General features: G+C 36.5%; 1 protein-coding gene across 3 annotated transcripts in view; it reads left to right on the forward strand.

The window, feature by feature from the left end:
* Positions 1 to 20,669, forward strand: part of LOC108734668 (autophagy-related protein 16-1-like) — a 366,227-nt gene that overhangs the window by 324,657 nt on the left and 20,901 nt on the right. For all 3 annotated transcript variants that reach the window (XM_018466312.2, XM_018466314.2, XM_018466313.2), the window contains exon 2: positions 18,680 to 18,800. In XM_018466312.2, coding sequence (XP_018321814.1) covers positions 18,710 to 18,800 — 91 coding nt within the window. In that variant the 5' untranslated portion in view covers positions 18,680 to 18,709. The remainder of the gene's footprint in view (positions 1 to 18,679; positions 18,801 to 20,669) is intronic.

The raw sequence follows: 20,669 nt of genomic DNA on the forward strand, positions 1-20,669 counted from the left end.
TCGCGTTTATAATGGCCACATAAGAAGTGAGCGAAACACGTGTGTGCTCTGAACAGGTTTTATGGTATTTAGAGGGCGAACATGTTTCAGGTTTATTACGTTTTAGCGTTTAGGTCTCGAGTTTATAATGCCCACATAAGAAGCAACCGAAACACGTGTCTGCATTGAACAGGTTTTATGGTATTTAGAGGGCGAACATCTTTCAGGTTTTATTTCGTTTTAGTGTTTGGGTCTCGCGTTTATAATGCCCATATTAGAAGTGAGTGAAACACGTGTTTGCACTGAACAGGTTTTGTGATAACTAGCGTGAACATCTTTCTGGTTTATTTCGTTCTAGCGTTGGGGTCTCGTTTTGATAATACTCACATAAGAAATGGATGAAATACGTGTTTGCACTGAAAAGGTTTTGTGATAACTAGGGTGAACATATTTCTAGTTTATTTAGTTCTAGCGTTTGGGTTTCCCGTTTATAATGGCCACATAAGAAGTGAGCGAAACACGTGTGTGCTCTGAACACGTTTTATGGTATTTAGAGGGCGAACATGTTTCAGGTTTATTACGTTTTAGCGTTTAGGTCTCGAGTTTATAATGCCCACATAAGAAGCAACCGAAACACGTGTCTGCATTGAACAGGTTTTATGGTATTTAGAGGGCGAACATCTTTCAGGTTTTATTTCGTTTTAGTGTTTGGGTCTCGCGTTTATAATGCCCATATTAGAAGTGAGTGAAACACGTGTTTGCACTGAACAGGTTTTGTGATAACTAGCGTGAACATCTTTCTGGTTTATTTCGTTCTAGCGTTGGGGTCTCGTTTTGATAATACTCACATAAGAAATGGATGAAATACGTGTTTGCACTGAAAAGGTTTTGTGATAACTAGGGTGAACATATTTCTAGTTTATTTAGTTCTAGCGTTTGGGTTTCCCGTTTATAATGGCCACATAAGAAGTGAGCGAAACACGTGTGTGCTCTGAACACGTTTTATGGTATTTAGAGGGCGAACATGTTTCAGGTTTATTACGTTTTAGCGTTTAGGTCTCGAGTTTATAATGCCCACATAAGAAGCAACCGAAACACGTGTCTGCATTGAACAGGTTTTATGGTATTTAGAGGGCGAACATCTTTCAGGTTTTATTTCGTTTTAGTGTTTGGGTCTCGCGTTTATAATGCCCATATTAGAAGTGAGTGAAACACGTGTTTGCACTGAAAAGGTTTTGTGATAACTAGGGTGAACATCTTTCTGGTTTATTTCGTTCTAGCGTTTGGGTCTCGCGTTTATAATGGCCACATAAGAAGTGAGCGAAACACGTGTGTGCTCTGAACAGGTTTTGTGGTATTTAGAGGGCGAACATCTTTCAGGTTTATTTCGTGTTAGCGTTTGGGTCTCGAGTTTATAATGCCCACATAAGAAGTAAGCGAAGCACGTGTCTGCATTGAACAGGTTTTGTGGTATTTAGTAGTTGAACATTTTTCTAGTTTATTTACTTTTAGCGTTTGTGTTTCGCGTTTATAATGTTCACATAAGAAGTGGGCGAAACACGTGTGTGCTCTGAACAGGTTTTGTGGTATTTAGGGGGTGAACATAATTCTGGTTTATTTCGTTCTAGCCTTTGTGTCTCGCGTTGATAATGCCAACATAAGAACTGGGCGAATCACGTGTTTACACTAAACAGCTTTTGTGATAACTAGGGTGAGTCTCATCTTGCTTTATTTATTTCTCTACCACAGTCTCTATTTATACTACTAAATGCTTACAAAGGCGACTTTCATTTAAGAAAAACAATTTCAAAGCAACGGTTCATCTTTTAGCCCTTAAATATGATAAAAACCAAAAGGTTCGGTAAAAATCACTGCATTGTATTATTTAGTGGTATTGTGAAATAGAAGTGTATAGGAGAACTTGTACTATAATAAAGAACGAAGTAAATTCAGTAAATTCCAGTCTGTAATTATCAGCTAGATTTTTTTTACAAACTTCCGTCCATCACCTTAGGTGACAGTTTGAATTCCACTGCAGCACTTGTTATTTTCTTGCTACGTTTCATGCTTGACCGACGCTTTGGATGGACAAGATCCGTTGCTGCCGTGTACATGCGACACCAACACTACTACCACCACCAACAACAACAACAACAACAATAACAAAAGCAGCAGCAGCAGTAACAAGAACGGCCGATCTACTGGTGGCAGGCTCCGATAATAATGAAATTAAATTACCCGGAATAATCGTATCGTTTAGAAGATAGCTTGAAAATCGATACCGCTTACGGACAGTCACTAGGTATCTAACGGCATATTTATGCAACAAATTAATTCGGTATGCTGAATCAAATTTATAATTACTTGTATACGTTCCCCTTTTTCTGTTTCGACTCCCCTTATTGCTTGCAAGGTAAACTTTCTTTTTTTTGTCACATTTCACCTGTGTGTAATTCGATTATTCTGCAAATCTTTAGGGGTGGTATCTTGAAAACTCAATTTTCAGTAGATAATACTATTTTATAAAAGAACCTTTGTGTAAAACTTCTTGGGTCCTGAATCAGCGGTATGACCTGTGCCTTGATCGATATTATCCAACTTTAAACCCCCTTTGGGGGTTGAATTTCAAATCCTTTCTTACTGTTCGCCTACGTAGTATGAAAAATATCTGTACAAATATTCAAGTCTCTAGACCCAAGGGTTTGGGCTGTGCGTTGATAGATTAGTCAGAGGTTTAGATCATTGCTTAGCATTCGGGAGGACGCCGGTTCGATTCCGGGTCCGTCTGCCCCGGTCCAAGTTTTTCTGTGGTTTCCTTAGATCACTTAGGCAAATGCCGAGGCAGTAATATTCCACAGATAATCTTTCATTCTCTTCTGTCTTCATTTCGTCCGTCTCATCTTTCTCACCCGAACCACCACCCACGCATTCCCACGATTCCTGAGAGGAGGCCGAAGAGGACCTTCCGCCCTCCTTCCGGCGTAGTCTGGAAGGACTGCCCGCCCACCAGCATTACTGGCTGGTGGGAATGAAACACCCAAAAGTTTTTTTTTATGCTATTACGTACATACTAGGTTTTACCCGCGGCTCCGTTCCCGTTCATGTCCTAAATACGTGACAAAGATCTTCGATGACCACCTAAAACTAATTGTTCTGTCCCTCGGAAACAGGATAGAAGGTACCCTATGTCCTTTTCTGTATCCCTGATAATGTGTGTACAAAATTTCATGATGATCGGTTGAGTGAAATAGTAGCAAACAAACAAACACATGAACAAACTCGCCTTTTTAATATTAGTTAGGAGATATAGATTACATTTGAGACCATCATACATGCAGTCAATAATAAATAAACAAATTACAGTAGAATCTCTGTAAGATAAAGACCAAGGGAAACGTAATGTAATTTGAGTTATTGAAGTTTTTACTTACTGAGGGTTTAAGTTTAAGCTTTAAAATTATGGATTTCCAGTGACTTAGCAAACTCTTCAGCTTTTTCCTTTTGTATGGGTCTACAAACACCAATTACATATTTCTACACTGTCTAAACTATATAAACAAGTATTTTTCTGAATTAGGAAATTCAGCAATTCTTCGTCTTTCATATAGAAGATTTTCTTCCGATTCAAACCACTTTTCACTGCTTACTGAGGTGCGATGCCCAAATTATTCCTTTAAGTTATAGGGGTTTTTATTTTAAGTAATAGAGGTTTTGGACTCCGAGGGGAAAGGAACACAAAATTTTATGAATTTATAGAAGTTATACGTTATCAAGTTTTAAGTTATCAAGGTTCTACTGTATTAAATGTGTAATATAAAACCACTGTTATGATTCGTGGAACTTGTTGAAAATCCCAGACAAGTTTAAAATAGTGAAACTTTTTTTGTTGTTTTCCATTACCATTTTACTACCCCTTCTGTCATAAACCCCTTTAATATTAAATTGAATAGCTTTTGTTTGTAGATGTCAGTTGTGCACTGTTTTCTCTGGAGATACTGGAAACCTCCCACATTCACACTGTTGTTGTTCTTTTGTTTTTTAATTATTTAGGGGAAATTTTCTTTTGTGTTTGTAATTCCTTGTGTAATAGCTTTGGAAATCGCTTCAGAAACTAATTTATTACCGCAATAATTAGCTAGACAAACGTTCGACTTTGTGATTGATTTTCATTGATAGCGTCGCTGGCAAACAAAAGCTAACGAACAGTAAACAATTAACTTTGAACAAGTTTCGACAACAATGCTGCGTGACTTGACGCAACACGGGGAATATCTAATGAACAAAGTAATCCTTTCCCTTCATCTGTCTCACTCTCGAGTCGTTCTACGAACTTCCGCTACGTGAATAGTTGTTTGAAGCACCAGCTTCGATTTATTGGCAGGAAAATTGCTAAAATTCTTGTTTCATCATCTTGTAATGAAGAAGTTGATAGCTGACGCTTATGCGCCAGCTTATCCATTCTATACAATGAGTTTAACTATAACCCAAATAGTAAAATAAAAAAAAAAGAACGTTTAGTGTTTAAATCCCACTAGCATGTTCGCGGACGAGTCAGCCCTTCCTACTCTATAGTGAAAGGTCGAACTTGCAGGAATGGGCAGATGGTGGATGAAGACGGACAAAATGAAGACAGAAGAAAAGTGGAAGATTATCTGTAGAATATTATTATCCACCATTTGCCTAAATACCCAAAGGCAGAATACGTAGGACGGAGGATCCTCTACAGTCTCCTTTTAGGAATCGTGGAAGTGGATGGGTTGTGGTTGGGATGAAATGAAGACACAAGAATCCAAGGAGACCTCAAAAAATCTTAGACCAGGAATGACAATCAGTGGTCTAAACCTCTGGACCATAGGCCGCTCGGTCAGGAATATTTTTGCCATATTAATCAGAAAATTGACTAACTTCCCTCTCCCTTACTACAGAATTTAATTAGAATCCCACACATTCAACGTGTGTGGCTGCTATATATTCATCTAGATTTATTAATTTAACTTAAGTAATTACATAGTTAATAAGACCAAAGGAGTCTCAACTAATTATAAGAAAAAAAATGAAAATAATCCGTTCATTCTGTCTACTTCATTATTTCCATTTTGAGGGAGCTACTTCCTATTTTGACTAAACAGGTCTCGCAATAGCAATCCAAATAAACATTAACTCATCCCTCAAAGATGAGTCTACAATATGCATGCAAATTGAGCTTGCGAATTAATTAAAATCGAATTATTTATTCAGATAACCGCGTTAATTAACACTCCCTTCTATGGTTACACGTGGTACAGCGTCGACAACTCCATCGTAATGATTGTTGATGTTCTGAGACGGTAGTCTTCCAAGAAGTTTCGCAAAAGATGGCAAAACAGTTAAAACATTATATATACGTGTAGTTGTAGTCTATCCAGGGTGTACCAGAAACAAATGCGGAGCTTACAGGGATGATAAGGCACTATAAAACAAGTAAATTAAGTATTCCCAAATGTTCACCATTTTCGAGAAGAACGTAATTAAAAGTACCAAGGTGAATTCAATTCTGGTCCTGGTAAAGAAATACCACCGCAACGCCGCATTCAATCAGCAGATAATTACCAACATTTATTTTGTACTTTTTTTGCTCATGTATTTTTTATTTGTTAAATTAGATGTTAACATTCAGAGACACCTACATTGTCAATTCACGGACAGGACCGGCTTCAGATTATAAATTATTGTTATTGTTTAAAAAATCTTTTGTCGTTACCACACAGGTCGATGTTGCTGCAGATTTTTTATTGCAGTATACTATTCAGAGACACCTACATAGTCAATTCACGGACAGGATCGGCTTCAGATTATATATTATAGTGATTGTCTTAAAAATCTTTTTTGTCGAAACCACACAGGTCGCTGTAGCTGCAAATTTTTTATTGCATTATACTATTCGGAGATACCTACATTGTCAATTCACCCACAGGACCGGCTTCAGATTGTAAATTTCTGTGATTGTCTTAAAAATCTTTTTTGTCGTTACCACACAGGTCGATGTAGCTGGAGATTTTTTATTGCAGTATACTATTCGGAGACACCTACATTGTCAATTCACCCACAGGACCGGCTTCAGATTGTAAATTACTGTGATTGTCTTAAAAATCATTTTTGTCGTTACCACACAGGTGGATGTATGTAGCTGCAGATTTTTTATTGCAGTATACTATTCGGAGACACCTACATTGTCAATTCACGGACAGGACCGGCTTCAGATTGTAAATAACTGTGATTGTCTTAAAAATCATTTTTGTCGTTACCACACAGGTCGATGTATGTAGCTGCAGATTTTTTATTGCAGTATACTATTCGGAGACACCTACACAGTCAATTCACGGACAGGACCGGTTTCAGATTGTAAATTACTGTGATTGTCTTAAAAATCTTTTTTGTCGAAACCACACAGGTCGCTGTAGCTGCAAATTTTTTATTGCATTATACTATTCGGAGATACCTACATTGTCAATTCACCCACAGGACCGGCTTCAGATTGTAAATTTCTGTGATTGTCTTAAAAATCTTTTTTATCGTTACCACACAGACGAATTCACCGTGCGATTGTTTATTGCATTGCATCTAATTTACACCCTTACAAATTCCGCAATCATTTCTGTTACACCCTGTGTATTATACTATATTATGTTATTTATATGCGATAATAATATTCTATACCATACTGCGTCAGTTGCTACGCTACTTTCTGATACACAAAATTTCATTACCGCTTGTTATTAATATTACCCTAGGCGCAATAACTACTGCTCACATGCATACGTATATTCATATAGTTGTATGCACGTACGTGTGTGTACATTTACGCGCATAAAACCAGACTCACACACAGACACGGATCGTACCTACAGATACCTAATGGTAAATTTTGTTCGTCGTTGAACCAGTCTTCTGGCTGACGAATTTCATTTTGCTAATTAGGGAATATGCTATCGGACGTGTTAGCGTGTACATATATATGTGCTTGTACTGTTTTTGCTTACGTGCATGCATGTATGTACGTACGAATATTTGTACGTATAAAACGAAGAATTTGATTGGCAATTACTGCACGGGATTTGCAACCCAAATCAAACGGTGCAGCGTGGAATTTTATTCGCCCGAACGGATCGAGCGAGGAAAGTTTAATATTAATTTTGGTTAATTAAAATTGTAAATAAAAATCGGTAAAATGATTGCCGTTATTAATAGGAGCGGAAAATTTTATTGCAAATACGATGCGAAATCGCTTTTCGATTGGTTGTAACATAAAGACAAGCGGTGTTTATTACAAATTCGCCAATCGACCAATGAACGTTAAAAATTCCATTTCGCATTTTCAAAAGGATGTTTTATTTTATTCGAAGCAATAAAATACGTTTATTGTAACAATTTTCGTGCACATTGTGGAACAATTCATAGCAGTAACGATTAGGAAAGGTGACACTTTCTAGATTTACAAAAATTTATAGCTATATGTGCGAACAGTTCAGTTCAATTCACAAAATGCACCACAAAATTTACCAGGCGATCTATATAAACTCTTATTTATGTGATTTTGAAAATTTATTACGAATTTGTTAGTCTACATAAGATAGTGTCCGAAGAACAATTTGGTTTTATGATATCTAGGGAACTACAGATGTCTTAAACTGCATTACGAGGAAGTAACCCTATAATTATAACATATCTTATTTTAGTAAATATATTTGATTACCGGCGCTTTTTTAACAAATTGAGGAACATTGATATAAAAAGAAAAGCTCTGAAACTGAAAAGTTAACTGAACAATAAAACAAAAGGATTAAAGATAAGCTTATGATATACCTGAGGACAGTTACGCCCCGAGATAAAAATGTTCAGTGTCTCAGAGTCTCTGAAAGCGAGAATCGAGTCTCCGTCTCTTATCGAATCTTCGTCTCTCATCGAGTCTCTCTTGTATCGCCAAAAGAGACTGTCGAAAGACTGTCAAAAAAACTGTTTAGCGTCTCTGAGCGAGAGATTCGAGTCGCTCATAGAGAGATCCTCATTTCGTATCCACTCTCTGAACGAGAGACTCGAATCTCTCAATTTTTCAGTTTTATTCATTCATCTCTGAATTTACAATTTTATCGTTCGAGTCTCTCATACAGAGACTGTGAGAGATCCATAAAAACACCCAGGCAATAACTGAGAGACCGTGAAAGACTGCAAGAGACGCTCTCAGAGACGCTGAAAGACTCTGAGAGGCTGGAGAGAGACTGAAAATGTTTGTCTAGGATCCTGGTGTTCCGCAAGGGACAAAATTGGGTCCTGTTTTGTTTACACTATACATAAACGATCGGTTGATAACTATGAATAATAATTAACTATTACAGATGAATAAACTGATAATATGACATATGATATTAATAATTTTTTTTTAATTTAGTCAGTTATGGTATTATAGCTTGGGAAATGGCGGACAATAATATACCAGCCAGTTTTCCTATACACAGAGCTACATAACTAGTCATAACAGCTTAGAAAATAATTAAGGATTCAATCAATAAATACACATATGTATATTATTTCCGAATCTTGTTAATCATGTCAGTCATTATTGTTAAATAGACACTATTCACCTTAACGTGCGAAGTCAATTAGAAGAACATGACGTCTATGACTGTCTTCACATTCAATTATTTATTCATTGAACCCACGCCTGTGCCATTGTTCTAATGTCAGTAAATTAAGCAGAATATCAATGAAATGCTAATGTGATTGATTGTTAAACTGTAAATATGATACTCGTTTTTTCAGGTCAACTAATTACCAAATAAGTTAATCGAACGTGAGAAATTAATATTGGCAAGTAGGTTACATATTATACAAAAAATTGTTATGATGACTTACAGGTAGAACGCATTATGTAACTATTTTCCTAGAAATTAATCGAATGAGACATATTCTCATATACAATCTTCTTTGTCTGTGTCATTGAAGACGCCTCGTCTCACAATACATAAGTTTGATATATTGTTTAGTGCATATAGTAAACAATTATAATCGTAGGGTTGAAAAATCAAGTACTTTTCAACTAGGGTTGCCACCTTTTCAGGCTTTACATAAAGTATTTCTCGACTAAATGGTTCAAAAAAAAGTACTCAGCATAAAAATAAAGTATTTAATTTTTTGTTTTTAAAAACATATTTTTTGTTACACCTAGCAGCCAGTAACAAATTGCTGTTGCTCTTAAATACATTAATAGCCTCTAAACATGGCAAACAAAGATTTAAGTAAACTAAAAGTTCATTTTTAATTAGTTTTAATGAAGCTTTATTCCTGTCGTCCCGCCACTTTGCGTTCATAACAGAGAATACTCTTTCTGTAAATGCTGAAGAGGCCGGAACGGACAGCAAAACTGACACTACTTTGAACAGATTTGGGAAATCAGGTTGTTCCGTACTTAGAAACATTCTCAAAAATATTGTATTGTGCAATATTATTGATGTAAAAATACTCTGAATTTCGAATAATCGCTTACAAAATTACGATGTTTACTTAAGGCCTTAAATAAAGTATTTTTGCGTATTTTATGTGCCTTGTAAAATATAACGTACGCACAGTCGAAATAGAGTACAATACTTTATAATAAAGTACGGATGGCAACCCTAAATGCAACACAATTTCTTCTCTTCAAAAGATATAGATCATGTAATACCAACGAGTTCTGTTTGCTGTAAATAGAAATAGGAAACATTTTCTACGTTTTTTTTGTCTCGCAATCTGATCCGCCAAATGATTTCCGGCGTAGGTAAGAGCTGCCACCGGTATCGATTGCCACTTGCGGCTTTCTTTGGAGAATTATACGAAGAATTAAATGGAAAGCTATTTCTTATACTGTACTGAAGCATCCTGTACTCTTATAACAAAAGATGCTATGTCATTTCTCTGTACAGGAAAATATCAACTGCAATGGTAATTTTTTTCGAAAAAATTTTTATAACTTGACCAATTTCGAAAATTTCGCTTAATGAAGAGTAACTAGCCAAGCTGTACGCAAGTTACCTTTGTGAGCGTTTTCATTAGATGCTTTACATAAATTGCTGGTTGCGCTGTCCATTCTTTTTTTTCTCATTATATAGAAAGCCTTACGTGGATTGAAAATAATAGAAAATGAAAAGATAGTTGCGAAAGAGATAAAATGTGAGTTGCATGTATCTACAAAACAATGCATCCAATTATATATAAATAATTAGAAAGCTCCGTAGGTAGGGCGCATACTATTTCGCTTCGATTATGAATAATATAACTAATACCCACCCACAGGCGCTTTTTATGTGACAATGTTGCAGTATTGGAATAATATGTACTTATTCCCACTACTGATGCAACTGGACGAAAGTTAGTGAGATTTTAAGTGGAGAATTTAAAAATTGCTGAAGCAGGTTTAGTGAAGCTGATTTATGCTTGTTTCGTACTTCGTAGGAAAGAAGACATGACCACGAGTTTTACTACCATAACATCACTATCCCAACCTAATCGAAAAGTACTTTTATTTGTAAGTTTATCATTCGATTGTAAAAAAATCTATCAATTACAAAAAAAGTGATAGGATAGTTATGGTTAAATTAAACTCGAAATCGATGAAAACGGTTACAGTTCAGGTCCGTATGCCTACATCATCTTGCAATGATGAAGACGTAGAAGCGGTATATGCAAACATAGAAGATTTCTTATGTTTAGTGGAGAAATGAAGACCACATGAGGATACCGTGGATAAAGAAAGTTAGAAATGAAGAGGTATTAGATATAATAGGAGAACAGAAGGCTCTATGGAAGTTAATAAGGACATCTTCTCAGGTTTGCAAGGCTAGTCACAGACATATTAAAAACAGAAACAGGCGTAGTAGAGGTAGACCTAGAATAGATTACTGTTCACAAATGGTTAAGAATGTGGGATATTCCACGTTTAGGGAAATGCGAAGATTAGTTGAGTATAGGAAAGAGTGTAGGTGCGTGTTCAACCATCAGTCTTAGGATTGATGACCTTATGCTGCTGGTGCTACTGCTGCATCATTCTAATAAGGAATAGATAGGCTATTATAACACAAGGTACAAAACAAGAAGACATGAAAAGGGCATACATGAATTTGTAAAATACCACAGTATCTGTAGTACGATGCTACATTTTAGGATTACGTATGCTCAAGCAAGATCCATTTAAAAATATGGATATCGACTTGCTGAAACGAATCCCGGCGTAGCTCACGTCAACGTGATAGGCACGTTACCATAATCGAACAAAATAATTCGAAGTGGTCTGTATTCTGTCGAAACTGCCAGACGCGGATCGCGATTTCGATCTTTTTGGATCTCATCAGCGCGTCGCAGGCAGCTCCGACAGAATACAGACCAACTTTTACCTGCTGTCTTAACAGTGCGTTTTAGAAAATACTACAAATGGCGCAGTATACGCCATCTACATTTTAGGATTACGTATGCTCCAGCAAAGTCCATTTAAAAATATGGATATCGACTTGCTGAAACGAATCCCGGCGTAGCTCACGTCAACGTGATAGGCACGTTACCATAATCGAACAAAATAATTCGAAGTGGTCTGTATTCTGTCGAAACTGCCAGACGCGGATCGCGATTTCGATCTTTTTGGATCTCATCAGCGCGTCGCAGGCAGCTCCGACAGAATACAGACCAACTTTTATCTGCACACAGACCATTCTGTCGAAACTGCCAGACGTCGTCAGCGTGTCGCAGGGTATTTTCTAAAACAGCAGGTAAAGGTTGGTCTGTGTTCTGTCGGAGCTGCCTGAGGCGCTGATGAGATCCAAAACGATCGAATCTGGCAGTTTCGACAGAATACAGACCACTTCGAATTATTTTCTTGGATACATGAATTTGATACACACAAGAAATTGAAATAAATTTGATATGACCATCGGTACGAGCTGGTATGTTTCCGAATGAATTGGTTGGTTTGTAATCGTGTGCTAAGTATTACCGGGAGTCCAGATGCTTCGCGTGTACCTCTGCAATCCACGTTAAATCTTTCATAATTGCTTACCTTGGCCATAATATCGCCTATTTGGTAGAGGCAAACATAGTTCTCCGTGAGTACAACTAAACGAGCAAAGCACAAAGGGCGTGGGCTCTGCGAATACGGAAGCTATTACACAATTAATCCTTGCGAGTACGGTGAAGACTCCACTGTACCTACTGCGTTCGCGACTGGGACCCAATCGACCACTAGACTTTTCTCTCTCTCTCTCTGTCTTACTCAGTTTTCCGCTTCTTGTTTCTCTCGTTTCGTTCGATGTCCATCCGTGCGCTTATCAGAATTTAATTAATTTCGTGAGATAGCTAATGACGACAGGATTTCGCCGGACGTTGTTATTAAATATTGACACCGATTACTATATTAACTGGGCGCCTGCCGGGGAGTGCCAGGCTAAACAGTTTCGAAACAATGAACGGACCAAATGAATACGCGTGATGTTGGACAAGAAGAAATTGGAAATAAGCCTTGCTTTTGTTTCGACCGTTTTGATAAACCAACAACAGACTTCTGTAATTTAATTTGTTTTTACGCAAAATCGGTGTCCACAAATTTTCATTGTTTTTAATTTTTCAAATAAATCCAATTCTTTTTGTGAAACTCGCTGATATAACGGTATAGTTCATCATTATCATAAGATCGTCAGACAAGCACCTCCATTCTTTCCCGCTTTCCTACCCTGAGCTAATCTTCGCATATCCCTAAAACTAGAAAAACTTTTTTTTGTGGGTGTTTCATCCCACCAGCCAGTAATGCTGGTGGGCGGGCAGTCCCTCCGGACTATGCCGGAAGGTAGGGCGGAAGGCCTGCTTTCAGGAATTGTGGGAATGGGTGGGTGGTGGTTCAGGTGAGAAAGATGAGACGGACGAAATCAAGACAGAAGAGAGTGAAAGATTATCTGTGGAATATTACTGCCTCGGCATTTGTCTAAGTGATCCAAGGAAACCACAGAAAAACTTGGACCAAGGCAGACGGACCCGGAATCGAACTGTCCTCCCGAATGCTAAGCAATAGTCTATACCTCTAGGCTATGCCGCTCGGTCTAAAACTAGAAGAAGCCATATCCTTACCTATTTGCAAACAGTAATGTAATCTAGGTCTACCTCTACCCCTCCTAACTTCCGTTTCTGCCTCCTATATGTCTCTGACTAGACCTTCATGCCTGAGAAGGTGTCCTACTAACCTATTTTTTATTGACTTCCATAGAGTCCTCTGTTCTCCTATTCTTTTTAATACCTCTTCATTTCTAACCTTCTCTATCCACGGTATCCTCAACATTTACCCGTAACACCACATTTCGAACGCTTCAAAACTTTTCATTTCCGCCGCGCCCACTGTCCATGTTACTGCATAAAATAATTATTTATTATACTAACCTTAGTCAAAGATTGAACATAGATAATTAATCGTCGCCGCATCCCTTTATTGTCCATGCCCTCTAATTTTTAGGATTCCCTACCGTAAAAGGAAAAAAAGAAACCTCTCCGTCTTGCCTGTCTATCCGTCAAAATTCAAGGAATGCGTGAAAGTATCACATTGAAATTAATATCAAATAGTCAGGTCTGCAATCCCTTGCAGCTTTAAAAAAAATCAAACTTCTAAGTCAATGCAATCAATAGATACGGTCGTTTTTGTGGCATATTTTGACACTCACAAGGGTCAAACCCCATAGGTTATTACTTTCCGTTGATCTAGAATCATGAAATTTGGTAAGAAGTTAATGTCTAGTAGCATAAGCAAAGGGAAATTATACGTTTTAAGATTGATTTTTGGGGAAAAGCGGGAAAAATCTCGATTCCATTGGCGAACAAACTATTTACATACCAACAAATATGTACGAAACTCTGTGTGTGTTTGATTGACATTTGGTCAGGTTTTTTGTAACAGGCCAGGCGCCTTCACCAATTTTTACATATTTTTTAATTGTATTTTTTGATGATACAATTTTATAATTCTATTGTATTTCTTAAATGTACGTAACTGTACATCATCCGACTATTATGTAGAAAACTTTTTTACTTACAAAAAACATTTTTTTATAAAACGCCTTGCACCTCCACCATTTATGATAATTTCCCAGTTATTTTACAATATTGCAATGTCCATTTGTACATCATCCTAAGTCATACATATACCAAAAAAATATTTTATTATTTCTGGGTGAGTAAGTTTGCTTTTTCCTTTATTCCATTTTATTTAAAGCTATCTCTAACTTCTCCTTGTTAGAAGCCAATACTGCTATATCGTCTGCAAATCTAAGCATACTAATATTTTGCCTCTGTATATCTATCCCGACAGTTGTACTGTCTTTAGTGATGTTGATCGCGTCTTCGATGTATAGATTAAAAAGTAGCGGTGACAGTGTGCATCCCTGTCTGACTCCCTTCCTAATATTTACTTCTCTACGTTGCACCCCATCTCTATAACTGCCTGTTGCTCTTTATACAAACTAAGTATCACTCTTCTATCTTTGTAACTCATCCCTAAATTTTTAGTATATTTAACATCTTGTCCCATTTAACATTGTCAAAAGCTTTTTCTAAATCTACAAATCCTATGTACGCACTCTTTCCTTTTTCTATCGTTTTCGCTATTGTTACCCGTAAAGCTATAATGGCCTCCAGCGTTCCTCTATTTTGCTTATAAACCCAAATTGATCTTCCCCTACTAGCTCTTCCGCCCTTTTAATTACTGTAATAAGCAGTAAATATTATCATAAAAAAAATTTATACGATTTTTCTTTTATAAATAAATACATTTTTTAAAGTCCATATAACTTTGTTTTCTAAAATTAATGATTTTATTTAAAAAAAAATCAGGTTAATTAAAATCGTGATGTTAATCAACTGATTTAAATCTCCTCAACCCTACTAATACACCTTCATTGTTATTCCTATTATTTTTCTACCTTTCTGATAATGTAAACCCTTTCAACCTTCTTTGTCTCACAATTTCCCACTGTTGCTGTTTTTTTTTGTTACTGCGACCTATACGGTATAAAAAATTGCAGTCCCGTTGTCACGTAGAGCAAATATCAGGAATTTCCCGTTTTTCTTCCTGTTTGTAAGTAATATGCTACATCTGAACGAACGAAATGCGTTTAACGAGTCAAACGTTGAGCATTTACGTTATGAATAATAAGTGAAAAGATTAAAAGCAATTCTTGTAGATTCAAGATGCTGTAGTGTGTAGTAGATCTCCAGAAGAAGGGTGAGGCGGGGGCGAGTGGGAGTGCTGTTAAGTTACGTCTGTTCTAAATGAACCCGAGTTTCAAAAGTCTTTCTTTTGATTCAGTGCTTGCTTGAACAGATTTAATTTTGCTCTCGGAGTTACTCCTTATTGTATCTACTGTATATTTACCTTACAACCGTTTGCATTTTACTTTCCTAGTTTGTTATTTATCAGACTGTGCGCCAGTAGTGATTTTATAAATAATTGAAGTTAGAGGAAGGGAAGAGACAGAGAGAAAGAGAGGAAGAAAAGGGAGAGATCTACGGCAATAAAGAATTTGCGAGTAAATACGTCACCTATGTCGAAGGAAAAGGAGTCGAGTTTAACGTTGATATTTCGCTTTGAATGCGGAGAATGCATCGTCTCTTTGAGAAGATTTATTTCGTTTTGCTGTGGAAACGTTATCGCAAATTGGGCGAATGAAATACCACTAGAAGCTTTAAAATTATTGTACAGTACGGAATAAAACATACGCGAATATTACCTGATTTTCGCTGTTCTTTTGTTTTAAATATGTGGAAAGTATTACCTATTAGTTCCTAAATAACAAGTAAATTAACAATAAAAATTCCGATAGATTCTGCGGTTTTTATTTAAAAAAATCGGTTGTCTGTAAAGTCGGTTTACTGACGATAGTTGAACGTGACAACGTCATAAGAAAATACTGATGGAATGGTTTCATTTTTCAAAAGAAAATTTTAATTTTATTTGTTTGATAGATATTTTGTATGGATATAGAGAAGGAGGTAAATGGAAATGTATTATTGTATAGCAGCTGTCCACGCGGACGCATCGCTCACTCAAGTAGGAGAGAGACAGATGTCGAACGCTGCCGAACGCGGAGGCCGATTGTGCCTCTTTGTCGCTCGTTCCGCGTTCTCGCTTGCACTTCAAGCCTTAAATGGAACGCCTCAGAGCGAGGTAACGCCGCATGAGTCATGTTTTTTCGTGCGTGCAGCCGGCTCCATCGAATTATAAGACGTTGTCACGTCAAAAAGAAATACGAATTTATTTATAATTATTTCCACTACAAATAAATCGAAAAACTTGATAAGTTTAGGATAATAGGCATTTATATAATTAGGTTTGACAAAATTGCAAAAGTGCTTTTCGAGCTTCATGAATTCGGGCCGATTCAATCAGGAAATTTAGCCGACTGTAATGATTGTTAAGGAAAAAGGCTTAGGGGATGTCACATCTCTTACACCCCTGCTTCGGCACATCGTTGAATGGTGCCCATACTTATTCGAAATAAATTAAATAAGTACATTACAGTAAATGTATGAACAGAAAGGAAAGAAAAATGCGAATAACGTAAACATTAGTCGATAAATAATTAAAATCGCGTAGAATCGACATGCGCACCAGGAGTGATTATTGCGAAAATCCAAACTTCCGCCCCGCATGAAGTAAATTTGTCTGTAAGCAACACCCTAATGTGGAAAAAGTTAGGCTATGCGACACCACCAAAAAAAAAAAAACCACTCACAGCTGAAAATCAGTTTCAAGCAAGGCTTGCGCTCGCTGCAAATGATAAGGGTGCAGCAAGTGTTATTTTAAAATTTGTCACACTGTCATATGAGAGGAGCCAACGTCCTCTGCTATTTCGTGTGTACTACTTTGGGATTATCTTCTTTGAATTCCAGGATTTCATTCATACAGCGGCGATATAGTTCAAACCCGTAAATACGTTTCATGTCGCATTATTTTATAACAACAACTGTTCTACAGTGACAAACTGACCTACTCTATCGATTGATGTTCTATTGCTGAATTAGTTTATTTAACTGCACTTCGATTGCTTTATACAGAGTTTAAACCTCCTGCAAGCTCGGCACTTATTTCTGTTACACCCTGTATAATAAATACCGAAAAAGTGTAACAAAAGTTTGGATGCTTGCGTATTAATATAATAATAATAATAAAAGTTATTTGTGTTTGGTAGTAACTGTGCAGATATACCTACAGGTTACGCCGTATACAATATAATATGCTTTAAAATAGGAAAAGTAATATGCCATAAAGCTCCAACATATACTTATCCCGCGAGATTCCTGGAGTCCCGGGATAAACAGTAAAGCCCATAACATAAAACTTCTGTATCTTCGCGTAGGCCTACCACCACCACCCTTTTTAATAAAGTCATGCGAATAAGGCAGGAAAGGTATTTGGTCGACTGCTACTTCTTTGTCAAAAAAAATAAGAGAAGGCAGAGCGCGTAAGAAATGATCTTTTAAAAACCTTTTTACCGATTTTTTATTACGGAACCCGACGACTTCCGTCCGCCGTCGCTCTTCTCTTTCTCTCACGCTCATTCTTCCCCTCTCCTGGTCTATTTGCTCTTTTCCCTATTCCCCTCCCGTTTTTTCTTGTTCCCGCATAAGGCATGACGTTAACTTGTAACATTTTCGACTGTCGCAGTCTTTATTAAAAAAGTTTATTCCGTTGGCCCGCTGAACACTGTTTAATGTTACTGGAACGATAACTGGCGTCTGCAGGACGTTGAGCAGAAGTCCGCCCCAGGGATTATCAGGAAGAAAATAATTCGGCGCAAAAGAACAGAATTCAGCGAAATTAACTACTCTTAAATACCTACCTGCTTCTGTTTTACTTCTTGTAACTTCTCAGGCCTGTAAACAACTTCTTGTGGATTTATGTCAATATTTGAGGCAAATAAGCCAATTGTTGGGTTGATTTGGTCCTGAAGTTTTGAATTTAATGTAACTAATAGTCCATCTAAACAAATGAGACAGATAAATGTTTTTTATCAATTATTGTATATTTGTCGTATTGCAGAATCAAAGCTAAAGTAGGGTAATGTATTATTTTTTATTGATAAAACAACCCTTTTGCCTTTAATGACAAGTCACTATCAAGGTGAGCTTTACAAGGTAGAAGTTTAATTGTAAATTTAAAAACATCAGGGAAGAATAATAGAAAAGTGTATATTTATCTTTGGCCTTTGATTTCACGTTTTGCATTCGAAATTTGACCAAGAACAAATAATTTAATAAATAATAACAACCTCGCATATATGACAATGTATGACAGAAAATTTCAGCATTTAAGACAATTATTGTGTCGGGAAATAGAAAAATTTATGTTTAGAAGAATTATTAAAAAACATAAATATCAGATGAAATGAGCAAGAACAGGACATGACACGCAAGACGGAGACCAAGACTGAGACTATATCAGCAAGACCAAAACTAGACGTATTTGAACAAGATCAAGACGAAGGTCGAATAAGGAACCGTTTTGTTAATGTTATGATCAAAAAATATTTGTAGTACTTGAGGAATATACATCCTACAATGTTGTTAATTTTTCATTCTTGTCATAGTAATTTCTCATCAAATATAGTTAGCGTTTTTTTTTTATTTGATTATCATTTAATAAGTGTTAATTTCTTTGTTTCAGCACACATTAACCGGTCATTCTGGAAAAGTTATGGCCGCCAAGTTTTTAGGTGAATCTACGAAAGTCGTCAGCGGTAGTCATGATAGAACACTCAAAATTTGGGACTTACGAAGCAAAGCATGTAAGTTTCAAATCTTGTTTAGTAAATCATTTGACCCTAAGTAACTACCAATTTTTGTTTTTTGGTCTACTACATTTATTGCTACAGTCAAAGCCGTTTACTACGACATCGTTTAGAACAACATACCGGTTATATTGACCAAAATCATAGGTCCCGGCTTAATTCTGTTAGACCGCCTTATAAAAAACACTGGTTCTTACGACATTGCTTATTACGACATATCTCTTTAAGCGACTACATTTAACTGATATTTTCGGAGAATTATACCTGTTAGAACGACCAGCTGTATTGTAAACATTTGAATAGGTAACAGTATCCACATCTGGTACAGTAAATGACCATTAAGATCGCAAAAGTAAACAAAAACGTGTCGAGTTTAGGGTCTAGTGTAATTCTCAGAATATCTGCTACTGAAGCTAAGGAGTTTATTGATGTAGATAACTTTATTGCAATTTGTGCACCAGCTACGGAAGATGATATTGTACAAGAAGTTCAAGAGGAAAATGACGAACAGGAAGAGACTGAAGAACAATTTACAGTGCCAACTTTGAATGATGGTCTCAATGCTGTCAGTGTATTACGAAAAATTCTAATGAACAGTTTCAAATGCAGGGAAATTATGATGATACATTAATTAAAATTAAACGTGAACTACAAAGTCTGTACGCACGACAGAAGTGTTCCAAACAGACTAAAATTCCAGGTTTTATTAATATAGAAAAATGATAATTATATGTACGTAATGTCTTTTTATAATACGTTTTATGTAAAATAAATAAAATGTAGTTTTATTTTATATATGAATATATTAATCACACATTCAATAATAGGTTTTAAGTACTTAATAATAACCGTCACCGGCTATTACTACTATCGGTTTTTACGACCAAATATGAGTAGTGTAGTTCGGTGTCGTTATAACAGATTTTGACTGTATTTCTAACGAATTAAATCTAACTGTTCCTCTCTCATTGCAACGATATTCCTTCGTCGACCTAATAGAGATTCTATCTTGATATCGTAATCGGTGCAGCAGAGTTACCAAAATAAGCCATTTTTACTGAGGATTTGTTGACTTACCTCTCGAGAATTGTCAGCAGGCACATATCCCCAATGAATACATTTCGTCCTACCCAGACGTCTTTGTGCAATCTATAACTAGATCAGTTCGGTACGAACCGGAAGATTGACGAACGCATTTGAAAATTTCAGGCCCGAAATGGAATTCTATCTGTAAAACGACAGGCGATGTATACGTTATACATTATCCATTGGACAACTACAAATGCATAAAGCGTTGTTGTGAAAATCCGATTGTCCTAGCAGCTCGTTACCGAATCGCTTTTAGCTCTGTAAATAATGAGCTTCGTTTTTAAACCGTCAATCTAACAAATTTTAATTTACTTGAATCAAAATTACATCGGTAATTATAGATGTAGGAATATAGGGTGTAAAGGAAATAAATGCGGTGCTTGCAGGTACTACAAAACAAGGAAATTAAGTTGTTTGTATGTCCGAAAGTTTACCGTTTCCGCGAAAAACGTTTTTGAAAGTACAGATATATTTAATTCTCGCCCAATCAGCTTGCAAATACCAGCGTCAGTGTTGTACTTATTTTGTACTCTTTTGCTTATGTAGGTTTGTTAGATTAGATTAACTGTGATTCAGGGTATTTACAAGGGTGGATTGATAAGTTTCCGGCCTGACCAAGAAAAACAAGGTTTTTAAAAATTTTTTTTTTTTATTTCTCAACATAATCTCCTCCAAGGCTGATACATTTCTCATAGCGGTGTTCCAGTCTATTAATGCCATCTCTATAGACTGATTCGTCAAGCTCCTCAAAATAACCATTTACAGCTTCGATTACTT

The sequence above is a fragment of the Agrilus planipennis genome, unplaced genomic scaffold (genome assembly GCF_000699045.2).
Source record: "Agrilus planipennis isolate EAB-ADULT unplaced genomic scaffold, Apla_2.0 scaffold52, whole genome shotgun sequence".
NCBI lineage: Eukaryota > Metazoa > Arthropoda > Insecta > Coleoptera > Buprestidae > Agrilus > Agrilus planipennis.